We start from the raw sequence: 26310 nt of genomic DNA, 5'->3' as shown, positions 1-26310 counted from the left end.
GGGAACGACGGCGCGCACCTGCGTCACAAACTTCCGTCCGAAAACTCGCGCGTTTGATCTCGGATTCGTATCGCCGAGACACGCATATAAAGCGAACCCTTCCTTGTGCGGTAATTAATTTTCGGAGAGCAGTCAGCTTCTTGAAATTTTCTCACCATCGGAACCTTCTCCACGATCACTTTGCATTAAAAGAAAATCGTAATTCTCTCTATTTCGAATTGGATTTCCGTCAAAACAACATGACTTTTAATGATTTAATGTACGTGCAATTCTCGAGTATCAATGATCTTTAGGTTTATCTATTATTATTTTTTTTTTTACATTTGCTCTTCTTTTTTATTTTGTAAAGTAGGAGATAATATTAGAGATGTCAGTTGTTATCGGTTCTTTAAAAATCAATTAATAAGCGAGCTTTAAAAATTAATTAATAAGCAATTTAGCGCTCGTGATTTAAAAACGATTTACCTTTATTAATATCAGAATAATCCGCGTGTTTGATTCCCAATGCGAATCGCGCGACGCGAATATTGGAATGTCCACACGAGTGGTAATTCATCGGCATCACGCTTTGTCCGAATTTATTCTAAGCCGCTTGAGTATGCAATGTTTTTCTTCGCTATTAGAATGATTCGTGTGATTGATGTGGAACAGAAATAACTGCGTAGATCGAACTACAGATATAAATCGGGGCATTTTATCAGCGATTAATAAGAATGCCATTCGTCAATGCCCGAATGTGTTTTAATCCTTTCATTCGTTTTCAACGTTTTGTCTTTATCCACGATAAAGTCATAGGCGCGATTGATTTGGAACTGATGGCACAACATAAATCATAGGTATAAATCAAGATATCTCGTGTCGCAATTAAATAGCCGGGAAGCAATTGCATTCAATCATTCTAAATTTATTTTTAATCCTACGATACATAGCATGGCTTTTACTGCTGTTGAAATACATATTCACAGCGTTTAATAGTTATTAAATTTAAAATGAAAATTTTTTTCAAACAAATTTTTAACCTCTTTTTTTTAAACTTTATTTTTAATATTTCCTAATTTTGAACATTATGTACATAGACAACAATCTAAAAACAGAAAGTTCTGTTAAACTAAATATTTTGTTTAACATAAATAAATAATAGATAATAACGAGCAAACAGTGCAGTGACGAATATATTACGCGTTTAATTATTAAAAATTTATAATTTGGGAGCTACTAATTGATATTACCCGTCAAGCGTAGAAAAATTAACTAAGAGACAACGAATCTAAAAATATTTGTAATAGTTACAAATTTTAATTTATCGCTGACAAATATAGTTCCGAGGTAAATCTAAGATAAAAAGATAATGTTTCGAAGGAATATATATATGTCATAACATTAAAGTTATTGCAGTGCTCTCCGAACTTTGATATCCGTTCCGAGCCAATTTCGATGGCTCTTATCGCGAACGAACGTCGTATACGCGGAAACACCGCAAAACGCAAATCCCAATCAATTCCCTCGATTCAAAGACTCGAAATTTGTTTCGCGAAAACTCAAAGCCGCTTTCGCAGTCTCGAAAGTCACACATGCGACGAGGGAACGCGAGGGATCGAAAAACTGTCAGCGTTCCTCGTCGCGAATTTCTCATGCGGGATTTATAATAGCTTAGCCTGTGTGGAAAAAAAATATAAAAACCCGCACTCGCATTTTTTTTGCAGCATTAATATCGCGCGAAGCAAATCTATAATTCAGCTATCCATATTTTTTAATAATATTTAGTTATTTGTTATTTTACATTGCGTTGTTAATTATTACAATTTTTTTTATCAGAAAAGGAAGATTGCCGTGATCCGTTTTTTTTTCTTTTTTCAAATTTTTCAATTTGTGGTTTGCCAAATATCTCTTGCAAGCTCAAGTAGTCTATTATTTGCACTCTGAGCTGTGTTCGCGCGTTTGCTCATATAATATCCGAGTAAACACAATGTGGCCTCGTTTGATTTCGCATTCGCAGGGCAATCCGCTGTATCACAACACAGCCACCGGAACGATAATAAGTAATCAGAGCCTGGTACTGCAAAGTGTCACTCGCAGTAGAGCTGGGATTTACACGTGCATCGGCAATAATCAAGAGGGCGACGGCGAGAGCAATCCACTGAACTTGGACATAAAGTGTGAGTATCTGTTACATGAACACACACAATTTCCCGCATTTCCCGCCATTCGCCATTATCTACATTGGCGCTCTAATTAAGTTAAACTATTCACGGATTATTATTCATGGCAATCCACCGCCATCAGCATTCATAAAATACATAATATACTTTTTTAATCGATACTTAATCAATTACTTTTACTTGAAATATATATCAGCTAGCTATAATATATAAAATTTTTGTATCGTATTTTGTAAACGTTTCGATATGTTTGCGCTCAAATTTTTACAGTATACACTGAGAAAAAATTTTTAAATTTTTGAACTTGATGAAATTCGTTCAATTCAAGTGTCTTGTATTTAAATTAAATAGGGTTAGGTTGCACCAGTCGTTGAACAGTCATCAATAAATGATTGTTTAGCAAAATTATTAAAATAATAAAACTTCAAAATAATAAACTGCAAAATTAATTGATATTGTTGAAATCTAATTTTCATGAAAATTTGATTAAAATGTAATTTTTTATTTGAAAATGTAATTGTATTAAGTTATTTTATGTTTGTTTATTGACTGGTTCAATTTCTTTTTTGTTTATTGTCTGGTGCAGTAACCCTATATAAATGTTCGAACTGAAGAAATTTTATTAAGTTGAAAAATTTAGTCAAATCAGCAATCAATTTAATCAAGTTAATATTTTTTTTCTCAGTATATAAATTCACAAAGGATCGTACAGTCACTTGTGAAAACTTTTTGGAATTCACGTTTTAATTAGAAAAAGAATGTGTTACATTCTTTTTAAAATTTCCAGCATAAATTTTAAAATTTATATACAAAATTTCTTAGCGCTCTATATCGACTGAGAAACGACGGTTTTAGTCGAAATAGGAACGAGAGGATGCGGTATACATATATGTACATAGTCTTCCGAATCTAGAGTCTCTCCGGACCAGACGCTAGAGTTAATTTCTGTGTCACTGCATTCACCACACTCTGGCACGTAACTGATACTGACACACCGGTATGTGCGGATCGACGTTAAATCAGCTTAGGGACGCGCTTTGTTTACGAGGGGACATAAATCCCGCGCGTAGAAGGAAATGTCCGCGTATTCGGGGTGGGCGCGACGAGATCTTCATATTGACGTTTAATATCTCGGTATCGCGCACTATAAAAGAAAACAAGGTTTCATAAAGGTTGCGAGGCGGAGAGCCGGGCGACCGTAAGGCAATTTCGTATGCACGCGTTAACTTAAACACCATAAGCAAGTTTCGACAGCTTTTTCAACGCGTTATAAAAAGGATTACAAACCCGATATTAGTTTCAAACGTTATGAGTTATAAAACTCGAGATGCTACGGATATAACAGCGAAATTTATTGCGCAATTAATCGACAGGTTTTACGAAGAAACGAATAAATGTAGATTGGACAAAAATAATATTTTAATGATGTTGAATCTTAATCCTTTCGGTCTGATGGAATATTTAGAATGTCCATAAAGTCTGTCTCCTATCCGTTATATTTTGGAAACGTCGAAAGTTATAAAAATCGTGAAATACGTGTTCGATCATTTCGAGGGGCTGTTCTACCTTTAATCTTGTTTTATTTGCAGTACATATTTCAAGATCCATAATCAACGAACCTAAAAACCCTTAGTAAGAATTAGATGCTAATTATTTCTAGAAAACAGTCAGGCACAAGAGGGTTAAATTGAAGATTTTGTACTGTTTTACTTTTATCTCATCTAAAAGTTGTAATTGCCCGTTGATATAAGAAAGTCATCGATATAAGCCTTTATATACCCCGAATTCTCACATCAAATATTTATATATTAGACAGTATACTTCATTCGTTAACAAAACAGTACAAAATTCTTGCTAGATTTTAACGAGAAATATTGCCGCCTTCGCTACACTAGGAATTTATTACGGTGATATATACGGGTTGGTCCGTTTTTGCATTTTCTAAGTAAAATGCCTTTTGCCATGTAGAGTTCAGCGAGTACTAAATCACTCCAAATGCTTTACATACGTAGAAACATATGCACGTACGCGCATAACCGAACAGCCCTACCTTAAGTCTGTGTGTAACTTACGACTGACTGACATACGCCACCGTTTATATAGCAGGTGCGCTCATCAGTATTTAATGGCTTTAATGCACATAAATTACCCATGTTTAATCCGTGCACAGATTAATAGTTGATCAGTACTCTATCCTTTTCTCTCTCTCTCTCTCTCTCTTCCTCTTAATCATAATATATGTACATATATGCACACGTAATAGGGCTTATTTGATAAATAATTCAACAAACAATGTTGACAAACCTAGTTTGGATACATAAACTTAATTAAATTTTAGCAAGAAAACAAGATTATTTTTAAAAATTAAAAAAAAACACTGAAAAAAATATATATATATGCTGAGAAAAAATATATATATCTTGCCTTTGATCCTATGTAGGATATTTGCAAGGTATTGAAATATAATAAAAAAATTAATTTCTGACTTACCGACTCGATGTACAACGAGCGAAAGTAATCAGTCACAATGCTACGGTGATTACTGTAACACAAACATGAGATTTAAAAATTATAACTGCATTCAAAATAATCAATATTTTAAAAGTAAATTCTTATACACCCAGAGAAAAGTTTTTGTGAGTCAAAAAATATTTGTTTGATTAAAAGTAATTTGTACATTGCCATGCGGTTAAAAAAAAGCTTCTTTGACTCAAAAACATTTTTTGATTATTTCTTTATTAGAATTAAAGTAACGATTTGGTTGTGCAACACAAATTTTTTTTAATAAAAGAAATATATTTTTAAAACCAGAACAACTAAATTATTTTTTACATTTCTATCAATATTTTCTTTGAATTAAATAATTATGTGTTTAAATTAAACAAATAATTTATTTACTCTTAAAAATGCTAATAACGTCATTTCTTGAAATCAAATAAATTTTCATTTTCCTCAAATGTATTTTTACTTAAACTTAAAAAAAAATCAAGTTAAAGAAACGATTTCATCAATAAACATGATTTTTCTCTGGGTGTGTATAAAATTTTATATAAATTTCCTTTTTTAAGTACCTTTTTTAATTTATTGCGATAAGATAGAATGAAAAAGAGAAAGATTATTGAATTTATATAAATAAAGAATAGTATTTACTCCAAGGTTGCTCCGCTGGGACCCGATGCCTCTCCCAGACCTCCACCTCCTCCCAAAGTCCTTCAGGTTGTCCAAGCCTTTTCTTCTCGTTGCACACGCGGGACACTTGCGAAAAATATACTAAATTTGCGCATGTGAACTAATTATTTGTAAAGTCTTTCGCGCGACACTTTGAGTTTATAAAACCAATGATATGAATTCCCATTCGGAGGGAGTCCCATAGATTCAGCACCCCGAGTCGACGAGTAGGACGCACGCGTACTCGCCCCCGAACAAGGTTAACCCTTTCGTGCCTAACTCTTTTTTAAAAATAATTAGCATCTAACTCACGTCTTTACTAAAGGATTTAAGGTTCTTGATTATGAATTTGTAATCCAAATTTTAAAATTTTAAATGACGGATTCAATATGGCGGACTAAAATCCAATAAAACTTAACATTTTGATCCGCCATATTAAATCCGGTATTTTTAATTTTAGAATTTTTATCGCAGATTTGTCATAAGCCTAAAAAATTAATTACATGTGAATACACAAAATATAATATATATGGTATTTTGACCTGCCACATTGAATTGGCCATTTTTAAATTAAATAGCGATTTTTTTAATAATATTACGTTGACTTTCAAAATGAGTTTAGAAAGAACTTGCTAACTTAATTTATGTTCCACCAGGCACGAAAGGATTAAGCCCCACGCGAAAAAAAATGAAATCTATGGCATTGAATCCGACGCCTCTTGTCTCGCAAAAATCACGTTTAAAATTGACTTAGTCATACGCCCAGCCAGCGGCCCAGGTGATCCATTAGGGTGTTAAACCACGAGCGATGTCGACAAGGCACTTAAACGTGACGAGAGAAGAAGGTACTCATTGCCGACGTCTAACATCCTAGACGAATCAAGAAATGAGAGCCAGCCTCTCGACACAAGCGGGACCGCCAAGATTGAGTTTTGATCAAAAGTTAGATTAAACGTGATTCACTACTAGTAGCTTTGACCTCAAATCCAAAGAATCCAAAAAGGATACCAAAGACCTAAGAGAGCTTGACTCCCCGAGAGTCATAGTTACTCCCACCTTAGGATGGTGAACGGCGGTGAACGAGAGCAAGAAAAACGGGCGAATCCAAAGCAACCAATCCGAATTCTTATCACTTAAGACCGAACCGATCGCCAGAGACAGAGCGTGTAACCCTCACAGCAACCAAACAGTCGCGCAACATGCACACGGGGGAAACATGCCATAACGCGGCCCGGCATTATCACGGGCACTCGGAATGAGACATCGCGGTGCGTCGTAGCCATCATGCGCAACGACCCAATGAGGAAATGTTTATTGCCAAATAGCTGGGGTGCGATTCCCGGTCTTTAAATTAGGATTCTATCGAAGTTATGAAATAGTCCAGTAACTTTAAATGGAACTCCCGGAATAAACGCACGACGCGACGAACCGGCTGCGGCTCGTTAATTTTATTATAAGTCGACGACGACGGGTGTTGTTCTCTTCTCGTCGCTTTCCAGCTCGAGGAAAATCTGTAACGCATCATTGAGATTGGTTAGATAAACGTTATACACCCTGTATATATTGCAGATATTACTTACCCAGTTACCCTAAGGTTGCCTCGCAGGCCTCCTTCTCTTCTTCTCAGATGCTCTCAAGATTCTTTGTACTCACTCACTCACGAAAATATGGTTACGATCGCGCGATGATGCTTTATACGGCACTCCTGGACCGATCGCGCGCGATTGGATACTTGGTTTCCCCTTCGAAGAATTGTTTAGGTCCAGTGAAGAAAAAAAGTTTGTAATAGCTACCAAATGTTGAATGAAATAATGTCAACTAAACATTTGATTAATGTTACCAAAAATAATTTTACTTTCTTAAACATTTAGTAAGTATTATCCAATTTAGTAATGTTTGCAAAAAATTTAGAAAAGTAAAATCATTTTTTATTATATTAATCAAATACGTAATAATTTAAATTTATTTCATTCAACATTTAATAGCTATTACCAAGCTCTTTCTTTCATTGTCCTTTTTCGTCCTGCGCAGGATATTTAAGCATGAAAATAAGAAAATAAGAATTGTTTTTTGACTCACCGACTCGATGCGCAACGAGCGGAGTTACTCAGCCACAAAGCTGCGATAATACTGTAACACACAAGCATAGGATTTAAAAACTAAAATTGCATTCAAAATGATCACTATTTTAAAAGTTAATTCTAACAGGCACATCAAACTTTGAAAATTTAACTTTTAATTAGATATTCAGTAAAGAACGAGAATAGAAGACTTATTTATATCAGTCACGACGGTTCTTGGTACCAAATAATAATTTTTAATTTTTACAATTTCTCAAAAACTCAAACTACGCGCTGCATATTTGTCGGACTTAAAACACAAGTTATAAAGCCGGAATTATTTTCAAATTTATTAAAAATTATATCTGTGTTATTTATTATGTAAAATTGCTTAACCTCAGAAAAATATATTAAAGAATTTCCACTTGAATTGTGTACTGATTTGAATTACAATGAAAAGTTCATCACAGTTAACGGAATTTTTTATCATTTCATCGCTTTATGAATTGCAATATGAACAAAATCAGCCTTATTATTTAACTGTCGTTGCAGAATGTCTCCGGCTAAGCTTCAACTAAAAATGCCGCGCCGTTATGCTAATCTTCTCTATTCCTTTCTGTTGAAACAGCATTAAATTAAAATAAATTTTATTTTTTTTCAAGGAGTAGGTACATGTCAGTAAGGATGTCGCGCATCATCAAAACGTATTTCATGAAAAATTCATTGTAGATTCATGTGCGCAACTTTTTGTCGAGATACCCGGTGAAAACTACACCAAATTTCGCGTAATTATACTCATGATTATATTGGTTTTAATAACCTTTTTGGCAGGGTAAACGAACGAGTCTCGTGAACGTCGAATGTTCCCATATAATCCCTATTTTCTTTGTTCCCCCGAGCTGCAGCCTCGCTATTTTACAGCTAACTAAGCGGCTTAAGATCCCGGATACGGCAGAGCCTGAAGGAGGAGCTTCTTGCTGCGCGCATAATTATACGTGCTGAAACTGAATTAAAATCTTAAGCTACGTTACCCGTTCGCATACACAAGTTTGCAGATTTTCACGGACAACCTACATTTGCCAAAATTTAAGCTAAAGTTTGATCTAAAATATTCGTGTGGGTGTGTGTAAAATTTTAGAGAGAGAGAATATTTTCTCTATTATCTTTGAGAAGAGAAATAATAATTCGAAAAGAATTCAATGTTCGATCTAGAGAAAAATTAATTTAGTGTTGAAAAATATCCCTGTGTAAATCCAAATCGGTTAAATGGGTCAGAAATGTTATTACAAGACAATGCCATTGAGCAGATGCAAATTTGTGATGTTAATTACTGTCGAAGCGATGCGCATTAAGGAAACGATGTAACGATTATAACTTGGTAGATAACATTAACAGCGAAATTGAATAATGCGAAATGTTCGCGAGAAATTCTTGAAAAATATTTCACCTCCGTTTGCCGGACACACGACGCGCGCTTAAAAATTCACCGATCCGCAATGCGTCTCTCTAACGCGATCTCACGTGTAACCTTCTCGAGGTACGCTACTTTAGACGAATCGATATCAACTTACAAAGCGAAGATTGTCGACGACCGGAGTCTTTGCTCGATTTTTATGTAATTGCATTTTGCACGGGGAGTTCGAGCTTCCGTCAGTAACGCGCAAATTATAAGGCAAGCATCGCCCGTAACAACCTGCAATTAATGCACCGAGCCTAAAAATTCTGCCGCTCGTTGAAGTTAACGCCGCACTTAATCGGAGGGTTTTTAAAGTGGAACGCAGCGATTAAAACCGATAACAGTAATTAGCCAGGAGCGACTGGTCGACAACTGGCTTTACATATGTAAGCTGAATATCACTCTAGATTAAGATTAAAAGGAAAAAAAAGAGGAAAATTAGATATGCGCTGTTGCACGGCATTACGCAGCGAGACGACGCATTACGCGGCATTAAAATTTAGCACAACGTGAAAATAACGCGACGAAAAATGCACCGCTCTCTTCTTCTCGCGAACTTGGAAGGGAGCCCTTAAAATATTCAAGAGACGTATGAATATTATTATTGTTGTGACAGCGATATTGTATTATCCAATAATAGATGGCACAACATTTCAGTCGAAAGGACACGTTGACCTGTATGTCAGATAACTTATCTCAGTTAATAAAAAGACGTGAATTATTACTTTACATTACTGTCAAAATTGTACATCGATCAATGTCGTATGAATAAGGTACACCAGGAAAGTAGAATTTGCCATTCGAGTACAAAGTCACAGTGTTTATCTCTTTTCTCGCCGGTGTCGGAGGATGCACAGGAGAAAAAAAAAAGCAGATTGTCGCAATATTATTTTCGTCTTTTGCCGGTCATCAAAATACATTTTCTATTAGAATTATCATAATATTCCTTATGAAACGGGCATGCGAAGTTTCCTTCGAACGATCTCATTTTCTCTCGACGTACAATGCGGTTTCTCGAAACGAACATGGCATAAACATGCGACCCCTCAGCCGACGCGACGTAGCCGCGAGCAAAATAATCCAGGTCGCGCAAATAGAAATTGCGCGATTAATACTTAATTACACGTCGCGGCAATTTCGCGCGCTTATAAAACCGGCCGCACTTTTGTCACGTGAACCCCCACGCGAGGGACCCTAATGCGAATGAAATATTAAACTCTTTTATTTAGCGCGAATATAAATCGAACGATAAGAGGGAAAGTAGCGGCGAGATTTCGTCCTTATTAGACGATTTTTCTCTCTCGACTCAGGGCTCCTCTCTCCAGAATCTCTTTGTTTTCGCTGATTCATTATTCTGACATGATATACAGGAGGCGTCAAAAATTATAATACAAGCATGCGGAAGATGGCGTCTCTCGCAAAAGGATTGGGATAGGTTCAGAATGGATTGAAATTCTTCAAAGTGTCGTTTTTCGAGAGAAACAAGAGTAATCTCTTGTGTTTCGCAATTTATCACTTTTAATACATTTTATAGAATTATCATCTAAAATTTTTATGAAAAATTTTAGATGATAATTCTATAAAATGTATTAAACTTTATGAAAAATGTATTAAACTTTATGAAAAGTCTCTTGTTCAATGATGAAGACCTGTCTATTACCATACGTCAAACGTGATTACATGATTTCGATAGGATTTACGTATAAATACACAGTGGGAAACAATTTGTATTTGGGTTAAAACCGATTCTGATTAAAATTTTGAATTGAATTTATACGAATTTATACATACCCTATGCAATCTTTTACATTACTTTTGGAAACTCAAAAATTTTCCAAGATAAATGAATAAAATGTGCAACATATTATAAAATAAATTTTGCTAAAAAAAATATTGTATGTTTTCAAATTGTGTCAAAGTGTTGCATTTTTTCGTGTTAATTTTTTACATAATACTTGTGTTACTTTCTGACATGGTCTGACATCGTCTCGTGTTAAACGAACAAGAGAAAAATTTGAATGGACCGCTCGGGGACATGCGATTTGCGTTAAATTTAACACAAATTTTCCAACTGTGTGTGAGCATACGCCGGGATTAAAAGTTCCGCGTGGTGTGTTACACGCGCGGCGAATTAACTGGCGACTGGTATCGCGATATGATAAAAGGTTGGCGTTTTATTTCTCTCGCGACAACAAAATCGTGCCGATTTATAACTGGCTCGATCCGAGCGCGGCCGTCTCTATCCCCGGCGGAAGTAGATACGTACGTCATCGGTCAGCCAGCTTGTTATCGGCACAATACGTGCGCTCTCGCGAAATTCGTTTCGCTAACTTTAGATTCCGCTCGCTGTAATTTAATTACACGACGGACGGCGCAAACTAGAATGCAGCAGCAGCAGCAGCAGCCACCGCCGCCGTCGCTACCCCGGATGAAATATGTCAATGAATTTATCGCAGCCGCCGGGGCCGGACATTTATTCGCGCTGCAAAAGTGAATTCGATTTCTCGCCGGGCGTTTTGATTTATTCGCCGTGATAGATTGGATAGATTATGTAGTCGCGCGAAAAAAGCCGAGCCAAGACGTCGCCCGGATGGCGATCGATCGATACGTGTAACGTCACCCATCTGTAATCCTTAACAATACGCCGCCTCTCTCCGCTGGGCGTTCTACTAGGTGGTTTGCGGCGAAATTCCTTTGAGCGATTCTTCGGTCCCCTGGGATCAGCGGCGCGGCAGCGGCGACGACGACGACGGCGGCGGCGGCGGCGGAGGGATCCTCGACGGAATGCGGGACGAATTAATTACTCACTGTATTAATATCTCAAGGGAAAGCCATTGTGTGTTGGATGCACAGCCGCGCGGCACACGTCGACCGATAATTACTCTGACGGCCGTCGAAGATACCGTTGCCGCGTCGCTCGATAGCTACGGCGCGATTGCGTGCGACCGGCTTCATTAACGCCAATTAATCGAGGTGTGTTCGATTAAGATAAAATTCTCCACGAAATTCTTCAAGGTACTGAATATTTGGGGAATTTTCTAGCCGCGAGCCTTACCGCGAGTCTCATCGCCCCCCCACGTCACACAGATACAACGCTCGATAACGCTCCGTCGAAGATCCATGCATCGATCGCTATGCCGCGCGCGGCCGCGCATCTAACTGGGTCCATTAACGCCAGCTAATTAATGTATCTGATTAAGCAAGGCATCGACACACATGTATCATCTCAAGTCCCGGCCACGCTCGATCCATATAATATCTGGTATCTCGATATAGTTGTGCCCGTCGTGCCCGGCCCGTATAAGCTATGCGAGCGTGCATCGTTGGCACCACCACGGCACGGGCATAAATCTTCGTTATTTGACGTAATGGCCACTCGCGCGGGCATACCCCGCACGCACGTACCACGCACGCCATAGATTATTATTATTATAAATTCCCCGTGACGTATACGCACCCCGCGCGACGTTCTTACGAATTTCACCGGCGGGTACGGTCAGCGCGCGGCGCGACGGCGATGATGTACATATATATATATATATATATATATGTATATGCTCGACGGCCGCGCTCGTGGCAACTCGCGATCGACGAAGATTCATGACGCAAATACCGCAAACATAGAATAATACGCGCCGAGTTTGGTACCCCATCGTCCTGTATAGAATATCCCGGAGAGCTAATGTACCATTAAATTTCCTAAGGAATCTGTCAACGGCAGGATATCCGATAACTCTTGGTCGACGTTCCCCGCGCCTGTTCTACAAACGCACTCGCTGTCAGACATTTGGAAAGACTTTAACAGACTACATACATACATACATATATATATATATATATATATATATATATATAGTTGAATGTAATTTTACTCTCCTAAGAGCAAGAGAAGTTTGTTAAGCGTTCACGTAATAACAAGACGTCCTGCTTCCAGTTAAATAAATAGCACGCGTATACATTACATTCGCATGAAGGTGTTTTTGGGTGTTAAACTCTTATTTGAAATTAAATCTACTCTATGCACATAGAGAAGATATTCTTCGTTCCCTATATTATTAAGTACCTTAACTGTTTCGAAACTATAATTATCGTTACACACGTGAACTGTAGTAAATTAAACTTTCTCCAAAATCTGAAGACTGAAATTAGAAATAACTGAACGAAGAATCATAATGTGCATACACTTAAAATGTCATTTTCTTTTAAGGCTTCAACCTAAAATTGTCAACATTTTTCGTTAGAATTTTATTGACTCTCGGTGAACTAGGTGAGGTGTGACATATACCCCAGCAACAGGATTTAACTCCTATGACTTGTTCTTTCTCGTTTTCTCGTTTTAAAAGATTAAAGAGTTTATTCTATTTATTTTATTTTTATTTTTATTCTTAAGGAAGAAGAATCGATATTATAACAGTGGAATTACTGTTGTATTAAATTAGTATTGTATATGTTTCACCATAATTACAATTAATTTCGTACAACAGTAATTCCACTGTCAAAAGATCAACATGGTTTGCCATCTTGATTTTTTCTATCTGACTTGCAGAAGGTCAAAGAAAAACAAAACATGAAAGAGATGAGATTATATATTGTATAGGAAAAGAATTATTTGGTAGATAAATTATATGTACGGCAAGATTACATATCGCGCAGTGAGAAAAGAATGATTAAAAGAAACAAATCAATTCCGAATCAGAGTTTTTGCGTATAAACTACAAGCTACAAGAATCTTCCAATCAGACATGTTTGGGATGAAAATATCTCTACCGACGCGAAATGTTTAGGATACGTTGTACCTCACGTTGATTCGCTCTCGTAGATAATCGAGATGGACCGTCCGAATCCTCCCAAATAGAACACAAAAAGCAAACCTCCCTTCCTCCCCTTCTCTACACACTTCGCTTCAACGCGTATGTCCATGCGACCCACGCGCGACAGATCGACGTGCATTTTTCACGACGCGGCCGATATTGCGGCCCGTTGAATTATGCATACACGGTGCAGATATCATTTCGATAGCTGGCACGGACGCTTGGCATGAGCGATCTGTCACTGATGCTTAATGACCGGCATTAATTGGTTATTGTCAATGCCTCGACCTCATCGATCGCGATACACGTTCTGTGTTTCCGCGACGTACTCGTCCTCGACGCACGCTTTCATCAGAAAGTAGACAGAAGCATTCTGTTTCACACCGAGACAATAGAATTATTGAAGTAAGTCTTCTCTCCTAGCCCGGAAGGTCAATGCATTTCTTAAAAACAGCAGGAATATACGACAATCGCGTGTATGCGTCGAGTGTAACCACCATCGAGAATTTGGATGTAAAAATCTGCACTTTGCATTCGCAGCGTTATGTTATGTAAGTCCATTTCGCCGATGTATTCCGTAAGTTCTTCGTGATCCTGAACATTCGAAATTTTTCGCGACAAACTTTTATATTAATTTATTTCCAAGTTCATACATATTTTCGAGTGTTACAGTGCGGAGTGCAACATATACTCGAAATGGCTCGTTCTTTCTTAACATTTTCATGTTAGTCGGAGCGGATGAAAGAGTTCCAAGTGAGAGACGTTATGATAAGTGATTGATACACACAGTGTTCGATCAATCATTTATAAAGCCCATTATTGCTTATTAATTTTAGCAAATACATTCCAGATGAATATGCACATTCCTTCTTATATCTTTTAAATAAGAAAAACAGATATCTATCTGTTCCAACTTATTATTAATTTTATGCACATTATTTCTAACGGACAATGATTATAATGCGGCATCTCCATCAGGGCGTTTTAGGAAAATGCCCTTTGAATTTATTATACAATAAATTTCATTTTACTAATATATTTCTATTTTGTAAATTTTAATCCCTCTTCTTATCGAATACATGAAGAGTCTATGTATAATAAAATAAATGATTCCGATTTGAAAGATTCTGATACATTAACGTTCCAATGAATTGCAGGGCGCACATACGTGCCGCACGATATCTGCATAGACGGAGAAATACGAAATCGCGTTTGTCACAAAAGGCGAATACGCTTTCCTATCACATAATCGCGTAACGCTCCAACTCATGACCTTTATTGCAACCTTATAACATCCTTAAGATATTTTTCAACGATCGCCGTAAGACGACAAAGGTCTCCGTCTTTCGTATAACCTCGTGCAACGTACGGACAGGAAGACGCTATCCAGAACATTCCAAGCATCCCCAAGATCGGACTTCTTTCGACAACTGTGCAAAGTACAAAGGGGATGCAATACGCAGGCAGCGGATACCGTCCGGAATTTTATGACTGATCTAATCAATGAAGGGTCTAGTCTCTATATGTGCGCCGGATATCCCGCATGCTCTACGGCTCTCCACTTCCACGTCCAAAGTATTATTGAATTTTCAGACGAGACGGACTAGACTTCCGTCCTGAGTCGAGGTCGCAGGGGATCCTTTGTCAGCTTACACCGAATATCTTCTTTCGTTCGTGGAAGTGAATGTCAATTGCAGATACTACCGGAGATAACGATCGATCGCACGCTCCGAGTCGTTGATGAACGCCCTCGAATGCATCCGGTTGCGTAATAACCTAAGCAAAGAACTGTAACTTGATTTTAACGACAGTTTTACGAGACAAATCATGGATCGTGGACCTTGCGGAGCATTCTCATATTATACGTAAATCTTTCTTTTCTAATACATAACCCAAGTATAAAGCATAAAGTTCATTTCGATAGAAGATGTAAAACTTCATCATCACTTCTATCACTTATTTTCATATTGCGATAGAGAAAGGTGTATGCGCTCTAGTAGGAGTATCTTAAACGTACTTATGCAGTTTCTTTATTTGCGAACCACTGCGCGAATAGTTCGCAAAGTACTCGAGAATGCGTTCCCTCTTCTTTTTTTCCTGCGGCGTGCTGCCGGAAGCTTATTTTCTTACAGAGTGAGTAACAATGTACTTTCAGTTGCCGTGAATTGTGAAACGACGTTGGTAACCGTTTCCCGATGGGGAATATAACGGTGGAAAACAGCGAAGAACATGTACGCGAATGCCCCCCAGCCTGCCCCCCGAACAATGAAGACATGCTCTACTAATGGCGCACTATTGCAATATGTAGATTACAGGATATATACATGTATATTGCGTATTATGTATATTACGGCGATATCAGATACCGTGTCGACTGAGGTTGACACGAAACTCGGGAATGGTGCAGGAACATGAATTCCATCGTTAATGCTTAATTACGGGTAGTGCTTAATAATCGTATTAAACTTCGACGTATACTAGAATCTACGTGTCGATCATTCCTCAATACAGACCACCGATGAAAAGATCTAATCATGTTACTGGATGCATCCAACGTTAGATGGAGAACACTCAGCGTGAAGCAGACGCCAACTGCTCGTTCAACTTTAAAGATCGTTAATTAATTCAGCAATTAATCAAGTATTACGTTATTCAAATATGATAATAGATTCTTCTCAGATAAATGAAGAATATCTGGACTCTGCTGTATTTCATTTTTTTAATTCATTCTAAATAATTTTTATTGATTGATAGTTTGATATAAAATTCGCAATTTTCATTATTATTATCTTTGATGATTGGACAACAGCAGCAAGGATCGTTGCATTGATCACACATGTCCTCTTTTAGCCACGTACTTGCTCAAAGTTATTAAAATTCAATAATCGACGCTTGTCGCATAATCGAAACACATATCGCGTTCTCGTGCCATCAAATAACGTTTATCGTGGCGACGATGCTTTCGCACACGATAAACTCGCGCGAAGCGAAGCTCACATTCTCACGGCACGAACCAACATTTACATTTTCAGTCGTGCCGGTATGTCAGCCTGGCCAGACGAAGGTATTCGGCGTGGCGCGACAGGAGACCACGAGAATCCCCTGCGAACTGGAGGCGAACCCGCCGGAAGTATCGTTCACCTGGAAATTCAATAATACAATGGAAGCGGTGGACATAGCTCAGGCGCACGTCACGAGTGACCGTACTCGCTCGACAGCCTCCTACACACCGATGACCGAGCTGGACTATGGCACTCTCCTTTGCTGGGGCAGCAATGACCAGGGCACTCAGCTCGAGCCGTGCGTCTACCATATCGTGCCAGCTGGTAAGTGCTCGACCTCATTGAGCTTCTGAAAAATTGCTTTGGATCTAGCCCACATACGTCTCCCGATGTCCTCGCAATTCGCGCGCTCCTCTTCACTACAATCGATTTGACAAGAAATATTTACGCAGCGATCTTTTAGACTCATTTACGCGCTCCTCATATAAGCGATTTATCTCCGCGTCGCGTCACGTCGCGTCGCGTCGGTACCGAAAGTAAAGAGTTATTAAAACGTAGACGCGCTAAAATTTTCACGCTTGAATATACCGTAATGAAATGTGTCATTTTATATTGTAATTGCTGCACAACGTGTTTTGAAACCAATAATATTACGATGTAATTAATAATTTCCGCAAAACTATATCATATGCAAATGTCTAAAGTGGCATAATTAAATAACACAATAAACGGAACGTATTTTCTGAAATTGAATCGTAATCGAGTCTTGTGCATTTGAATTTTTTGAAGCGCGATTGAGTCGAAACGTAAACATGCAAATTACATAAATTACATGTACATAAATGATGTAACGTTTGATATTTTTGATATGACTCTGCAATCGCTGATATTAACATCGTCGTCGTCGTGTAAGTGAATAAATCAAATAGAACGAAGACAGATAAATCTTTCGATGACATCGCAGCTGCGACACGACTTTTTAGAGTACAGCAATCGATTTTAGTAGACGAATGTTGTGCCGTTCCGAAACTCTTGAAAAGCGCATTCGCGATAGATTCGATACATTTACTCTTCTTATCGTCGAAACACTACCATCCGACGTCCGGTGAATTATAAATGCAACGCGTTCTGCAATTCACTGCGTTTTCATCGAATTATCGGCATCTCGATAAACCGGAAGAAGAACTCGATGTAACTTGAATAAATCTCAACGTGCTCGTCGAATTTTTTGCTGGTTATACTTTATTTTCAAAATATTGAAGAATGGATCAGTAGTTGTTAATATAAAGGTACAGAGAACTAAAAGGATTATTTAAAATAAGAAAAAAAAACATGCCTGAACAAATTCAGAGGCATGAACCAACCAGCCGGGTTAAAACAATACACCTGTACCTGCATGTTACCGTTATTATTATTTTACATTTACATTTGTTTGTTATCACATGATGACAAGAGAATTGCGATGTTTTGTAAGCATTGAACATATGTATTTATAAATTTTTTATTAATATTATCAGCTCTTTAACAAACTTGTTACGATCGCAGTTCGTATTGAGCTATATCATATTATTAATGCACCGATGTAGCTTTGTACTCGACAAAAGAACTGCCTTCAGATACGCTCGTGAAATATTGGAAAAGTCGCAAGTCATCGTAACTTTTATTATGATTTTTTCATATCAACATTTTCTATAAGTAAACGTCCCGCGAGTGCGATTCAAAAATTATGCATCTCGAATTATTAGCATGTATCAGTGCGCGGTTTTGCATCCAGAAAATCAATTTAGTATAGCGTAATGCAGTTTATCAGGAAAATTCGTGCTCGAAATTCGCGCAAAACATTGAAAAGAAATATCGCTACATTTTTATCGCCGTAGTGAGCATAAAGATTCACGTGCAAATGGGTTAAGGGAGCATGCAAGCATTTTTGCACACATCGCGGAAGAAGATCTCCGCCATAGGAGATCTTCCTGGTTCGTAAAAGTCGAGGTAGATCGTAGACGAGCGCATCAATACGTGACAAACGTATTTTAGTACTTCGCTTGGCACTAAACTACTGGACCGTGCAATAAAAAACCGTCATTAAAGTGAACATTGCGTAAAAGGGACATGTCAATTTGAGTACCGCTCGAACAAAAACGAAAATTCAAACTGAACTCGTATATCGGCCGATGAGAGGCGATTAATCTAGAAGCGCGCATGAGACAGTTGCTCTGTCAGCAGCTTTTTTGAAAGCTTCATTGTCATCTAAAATAGACAATTGTTTTGCGGAGAACGCTTTTAAAGTGATCTTTAAACGTATACAGCCCCGCTCGTATAAATAAAAAGAGCGTTGTGATAGTAAGTGGATATATAATAACGTTCTTTCTCTCGATCGTTTAAAGTCAATTCTGTCATATCAAATTTTCTTTTCTAAATGTACGCACAACACAGAGGTAAAATAAATATTGTAAAAGTAGATAAAAACATTGCCTCTCGATTGATCAATTTTAATCTAATCAAATTACATTTCTAAACCAGATATAATTACGTATTTAATTTAATTAGCACGGTTCTCACCACAAACAATTTCCGCCATCATGTTCGTTTGCGGGATCACTTCCATCTCGGGCCAGATATTCTCTCTGCGGTAACATAGGATACCTTTCAAATTCGCCAATTAAGCATTCATTCATGTTCGCTAATTACGTCGCTAATCGGCACGTAGAATCGTGTCCGGCACTGACGCTGATCGCGCGCGAAATCCAACAGGCCGCCCGGACACGCCGCACAACTGCTCCTTGTTAAATCAAACCACCGACTCGATCTACGTGGAATGCATAGAGGGCTTTGACGGCGGCCTGCCGCAAAAGTTCACCATGCAGGTGGACCGTGAGCCCGGCAAGAACGGCGGCGGCGGCGGCGGCGGCGGCAGTGGCCCCACGACCGTCTACAACCAGACGAGCAAGGTGCCCGTTTTCTCCGTCAGCAATCTGGATCCTGGCAGCAACTACGAGGTTTCCATTTACTCCACTAACGCCAAAGGTCGCAGCGAAACCGTGCATTTTCGCGCCACCACCCTGAATCTCCCTGAGAGGCGAACAGGTGAGTCGTCCGGCCGCGAACAACCGAACTGAGAGAATGATCGATCGTGAGTCGATCCGCGATTAAATCGTTCACCATGTGTTTGCCAGACGATTCATAAGTAAGCTTCGAACAACGCGAAGCATTCCGAAGTGGTGCGGTATCGTTAGAGGTAGAGACTCGAACGGAATGTTCTGCGGAGTTTTAAGGAGCTTTGCGCTTCGAGTGAAATTCTGATTATATGTAGATAGAGCTGCAATAAATATTAACGCTAACAATAACAATGATAATACTAATAATACAAAAATATTAACGATAGATTATTTAAAAATTTGAATATTTCTTGAATATTTTGTCCACTGTTTCAAAAATATTTTTCTACTTTTCTATGCATATGCTATTTTTGTGAATCTCTAATATTTATGGAAAAAAAATATATTAAAGATAACTTTAACTTCACACACGTTTGATTTAGATTTGTACTATGTCAGGGACATTTTTAAACATCGCCCAAGTAATTTTCTAATTATACTTCCCTCCCCATCGGTGAGAGATTTTCTCAATCTCAACGTAGTAGACTCATTGTCAGTAGTTTATCGAGTAGTCGCTCGTTCTCGTATCTACCGATCGCGCCAATACCGTAACAATACCGCCCGTATACTTCGCCACCGCGCTGTGTAAAACGACGAATGTGTCGTAAATGCATGCGGGAATATGAACGGAAAGTGGAATATAAAGGAAGCATCGTAGACGGATATTGCTTATGAATCGATCTAATATTTTGAGCACTGTTCGCTACGCTGCACGGCCTTGCATCGTAGAGCTCGTGTGAACATGTTGATCCTCTCTCGTGCAATAACATCGTAACTCGATTTCAGCGGCTTTTTGAGTGGCCGCATGAAAGTTCACGAGTATATTACGCGCTCACGGCCCATATTATCGTGCATTTGTGTTGATTCGCGCGAGATCATCCAGACAGTTTGTACTAGATATTCCTCATTACCGCCCGGAGTTAGACAAACAACTACAGGATATATACGGAAAAGTTTGAATCAGTAACAAGTTTATAATGGAATTCGATTCTCCCCCTTCCCGCGATAGAAACGTAATTCATAATTTAATATAGATGAAGAACAATTAAGCAAGGTTGTTCGATATAAGGATAGACGTAGAATATTCATTAATTTTAATGACGAACTCATGTTCACAGCGACAAGTTATAAAGCACAACTGTTTTAGTTGATCTTCTATTATCCTGCCAACGTATGTCTTACAACTTCCTCGTAGAGCGACTCGCTACGCTCAAGATCTATTTGAGGACAAGTAAATATAAGCTTTGTAACTAAAACTAATCATAATGAATTTTATACAATAATAGATATATATATATTTTTTTTTTTTTCAAAGAAAGTATAGTATTTATTAAATTACGTATGATTATATAATATTTTGACGTAATTTTATTATTCCTCTTAGAAAGAAATTCATGTAATATTTCTGTTTCAAGATACTAACAGATCGAATAAGCCGCAGTTCAATTGTAAAGATATACTTGGAAATGTCCTAACAAATTTTAATGGAAACTGCTTGAAGAAAGCATTTTTTTCTTTCTAAATTTTGTAATAATCCGACACTTTTTTAATGCATCTCAGTATTCGACAGGGCTCTATATTTTTAACATTCGTTCAGCGTCGCAAAAAATCTGATTACAAAATATTTCAACAACGGTGTTTATTAGCTTTTCGTGTACGAATGTTGTGCAGAAGCAAATGGAATCATGTTTCAGTAATATAGTACATTCCCAGAATATATGCATTATGTATATGAAACTTTTTCGCCATGTATAACGTAGTCGTCTGAAAAATATACATTTTTTGCGAGTTACGATGATATTGGATCCGTCCGAAACCGCGTTTATTCGGCATTATGGCGGTGTATTATCTCTTTACTTCAATCAAAGCACACGTATGTCATGTGAAGCTGTAAGCGTATTAGAGTTACGTGTAGAGAATTGCATCGAGATCGTAGCAGACCGTACAATATTTATGAAATGTACGCAATTAGATGTATACCGACACCGGCGCATGATCGCTCGTCATCAATGACCGTTTCGTACCTTTCTATTTCTATCGATGATAATTGATATTGATGATTCAAAGGCGAAATAACCAAGATAGTAATAATTGCACGCATCAATATTATACACAAGCTGTCTCGAAAAGGTAAATCTACTTTGTTGTTTCTTTCCCCTGAAGAAAATCTCGTTATAAATCTTTTATTTATCAGAGCTCGTTGATAATTATTTATCAGCACAAACATCTATTTCACACGAATCCGACGTAAATTAATGAAAAGATAAACTCTTTTTAAGCATATGTAGAGGAGAGCAGCCGAATGCGTACTCCATTAAATTATTTTTTATTATATTTTCCATTTGGCAATGATTTGTTTATTTTTATATAAACACAAATAAACATTGAAACTTGATGTCTCAGATACTTGTTAACGATGTTTAACCTTTCATCAATAACAAATTAATTTATTATTTTATTATGTGATATGCTGCAAATATACGATGTAAATAATCGATTGTGTAAATTGCACTTTAGAAAGTATCGAATTTATAGATTAAAATAATTAAAAATATGAAGAAATTAATTAACTAACACTTATTTTATTAATAATTGATCTAAAAAAATCTAATATTTAAATTAATAAATAACAGTAATGAAAAATAAGGACGTCGAAATCAAATTAGCTTGAATTTATTTTTTTAATTGACTTATTTTTATTCATATCAATTATTAGTTTTACTAGTATCATTTATCACTCTTTCATTAGTATTTATTTATTGTAATAAAATTTGTGGTGGTACGATAAAGAAAACTTGATGAATTTTATAAAAATGTTGATTTAATCTTTATAATAAATAAAAATATACCACAATAAACAATAAAATAATCTACAATAAATCTTTTATAAAAATATAAAAATTTAGTATAAAATTACATTATATTATTACCAACTTAAAATTATTAAAAATTAATATCAGCTGTATTTAATTTTTTAAAATTTTCTGCGTGAAGCGTAAAATAGGATGTGACCTGTTAAATTTTTCTCTATCGTCCTTCATTTCTCATTTATTTCATATTTTTATTACTAAACGTTGCTTATATTAATTGTTAGTATTAAAAATGTAAAATATTGATGAGAGAATTTTTAAATGAGCGATACGCATTCAGCAACTTTTCCCTATTTCCATTTAATGCATCCTATTCTTCAATACTAAGTGTTTTAGTTAAAATAAAATCGAAGTGCAAATTACAAACCTTTTAATCGGATCGCTCGAAGGAAGGCACAAGAATTTTGTTAGGGTGCACTTTAGCCTGTGCTTCGAAATTCATCCGCGTCACGGGAGCTGCATTTTCGGCGGTAACTTTACGCTGTAACCTCATTAAACAAATTTCTCGGCCTAATTTAAGCGTCGGCGACCCCGGTCCGCTCCGCCACATTCTTCTAACTAATTGCTCACGATTAACCCGTGGATGGCACGTAGACAGACGTTAAGCGGTGTTACGCGCGTTAATAATGCGCGGCTAATAGGCGGCTGCGGAACCCGTCGGCTTCGTCGTTTATCCGCTCCACTGCGGCCTGGGCTGCAGCGGATCCGAGATAGGGGTAAACCAGACTATAAAAGGCTTTCCGTATTTCGCGTCAGCTGACCCTCCTTCGTTACAAATCGCCGTTCCTTACGCTACTCTCGCCCGATTTATATCCGATCCCGCCGCCCGCCGCCTGAACTAACAAGACCTGGCCGATACGCGCTGCCCTTATGAAAAGAGATAAAGGAAGGAAAGAAAGAAAGCACGAAAGCGCCATACACAATTTTGGTTTTGTTTTCGATTCCTATATATTAGGTGTGTAAGCTTCTAAAATATTTAATCAAACTCTGTTCCACGAACCGTGTCGACGGGAAGGAAGCGAGCGCAAACGCGAGTCCGGAATTTTTCTTGTGCTACGAAGACGGAGAGCTGTACATTAATGAAAAGCGAACGTGTGGATTTTTCATGTATCGTTGAAATTTGAATTCGATTTGGACATTTGAAGGAGATACACTTTGCTCGTACAATATAAAAGCTGTAGGCTGCGTTAAACGACTGCACGCCATCGAATGGCAGCTTTCGAGGCGATAAAAATGACAAAAATACGCGCACGAATACGGTTCGTCTCGTTTGATGACTGGCAGGTATCGATTGCATTTTGACGTTTTGCATTAAAATACGTCGGTGTGCAGCGTGACGAACGATTGGCACATTTCATGGAAATCCGTCGGCGTGATCGAGCTCTCTCGAAGAGATCGCGCGCCATCGAGCTCGCGGAAACGCGAGGACGCATTATGGCGGGCAATATTATGACTGATTAAGCTCCGTTCATTCAGGTGTACATATCTTGACGATTCCTCGATGGTATTGCCGTAATTTACGACGAGCGAAAAATTCCAATTATTTTCACGGTCCATCAATCTTCGAAAATAAATTTAAGACCCGTCTATAAAATTTAAAATTAATTGATCCATTATAAGTATAAATTGTGGACAAATGTTTTTGACAACCGCAACGGATAGAGACATTAACGAACGCGTGGATATTTTCGAATACGAGCTGTTCCGTTCAATCGTTATGTCGATTATCTTTAATAATTATTTTTACAGATGATTTGATATGTTCTAATATAAAAATACGTCGATCTTGTAACTATTTTATTTTTATCGCTTTGATTAAGAGAGTTTGATCGTTTTAATTGGAAAATGTTCAAGAAATATTATATAACCGTGTGCAAAATATAATTGACGAAATTTATGACAATGTTTGAAGGAAAGGAATGATTATGTATGCTAAGAGAAACTCTGTTCTTTGTGATTTTATATAAAAATATGTTCTTCAGTTTCGAGATATTTGAATATCGATAATCTTGATGCGTATCTCTTATTGGGAAATTCATGAAAAGAAGACATCGCCTGCGATTGAATTTTTTCTTTATGACAAAATCTTAAGTGCTAATTTCCAAAAAAATAAACCCTTCAGTTTCTCAGATCTACAAATGAGAACACTTCTAATTGCTTGTTCGTTCAGTTTCTCTTTACTTGTAACATGACACGAGCTCGCCGATTATCCCAAAGTTTATTGCTCAATACAAGCTTACCAGGCATCGCTATTATCCAATCGTAAATCTTCATAACTATTTATTCATTGTACGTCACGTCATTGTTCCCTACTCGTAAAACGACTCTCGACCTCGCGTTACCGTCGGAGCCACCTTCGACTCCCCTCCCCTCCGGAAACCATCCCCCGCGCTCTCGAGTTAGACGAAGGCTGAGGCTGGTGTGTTGTGCCACTTCCGGTAGCAGGTGAAAAGCTGGCGCAACCACCCTCGCCGGAGAATTGCACGATCCGGGAGGAGAGTCGGACGACCGTGCGAGTGAGCTGTGCCGAGAGCGAGTACGTCGATGCGAACACGGCCATCTACGTACTCCAAGTCTTCGACGCCGACACCAGACATCTGCTGGCGTCCGCATCAAGTCTGACGCCGAGAATGCTCGAGGTGACGAATCTGCCGGCCGATAGGAGCCATTCCGGCCTCATGCTGTCCCTCAGAATCATGACGGAGCAAGCCATGAGCGACGCCACGGTCCTCTTCAGTCACTTTGTTCAGGAGGGTAATACCAATAAGGAGCACCAACGTTACCCAGGTAGGGCTCTGATACACAATGGATCGTCCTACCAATCCGCCCGCACCCCTGCCCCACCCCCACCCCCGTTATTCTCCCACGAGTTGGTGCTTTTTGCACAGAAGCCCGTTGCAGCAGCGATGAGCGACGTCGTCGTTATGGTCGAGCGAGCTACGAAAATCGATTGCATCGATTCCTTATCGCTTGTACAATTCAAATTCTTCTCTCGGCCGGTGACATCTTGGAAAAGAGTACTATCGCATCGCGGTCGCGAGATTCCCGAACAAACGACTCGAACTCACGAGTGGTATGTTCATCCGTGTTCCGAGTATACCGTCGAGTATACTCCATTCTATTCTATTATCCGTTTGAATTTACATTTTTCGAATACTTCCCGTTCCCGAACTACCGTTCCCGAATTCGTACGAATTGTACCCAAGGCTATGAGTAGTAAATATGAAAATCGTAACGCAGTAAAATATAAGAATGAAATGCACAAAGAAGGAAGACCAAGCGGATATTGAGTCGTTTGCGATTTTTATATTTAATTTCTGGTCATGTGTGAAAAACCCAAGTAGTCCATTCGTTTCTTTTGATCACGTCCGCTTGTAATAGCAATCCATACGTGATTGCTACTTGCGATTTCACGTTGTAAATACAACAGTAACAATCCTTATGTACTTTGCTTTTATTCCCTTAGTTTTAACCATACAGGACTGATATTATTTTGGGGAGTCATGACGTAGCAAAAAAACGCGTGAAAAAAAAACGGTTTAAACTAACCAATTCTCCTATTATATGAATTTCTTTACAATATTTGGAGCTCTTGTTTCGAACAAGAAACTCGGAATTGCTCCGGGATC

At 38.0% G+C, this 26310-nt stretch overlaps 1 protein-coding gene across 5 annotated transcripts in view; it reads left to right on the top strand.

Annotated features, from left to right (window-relative positions):
* LOC105203674 (nephrin) overlaps positions 1–26310 on the top strand; it is a 269754-nt gene that overhangs the window by 228601 nt on the left and 14843 nt on the right. For 2 of the 5 annotated variants that reach the window (XM_026134213.2, XM_026134211.2), the window contains exons 10-13: positions 1997–2156; positions 16687–16980; positions 19408–19740; positions 25124–25468. In XM_026134213.2, the coding sequence (XP_025989998.1) occupies positions 1997–2156; positions 16687–16980; positions 19408–19740; positions 25124–25468 (1132 nt within the window). The remainder of the gene's footprint in view (positions 1–1996; positions 2157–16686; positions 16981–19407; positions 19741–25123; positions 25469–26310) is intronic. The other 3 variants (XM_026134212.2, XM_026134214.2, XM_026134215.2) reach the window with 3 other exon arrangements.

This window comes from Solenopsis invicta, chromosome 1, assembly GCF_016802725.1.
Source record: "Solenopsis invicta isolate M01_SB chromosome 1, UNIL_Sinv_3.0, whole genome shotgun sequence".
NCBI lineage: Eukaryota > Metazoa > Arthropoda > Insecta > Hymenoptera > Formicidae > Solenopsis > Solenopsis invicta.
This window is presented reverse-complemented; position numbering and strand designations above follow the sequence as displayed.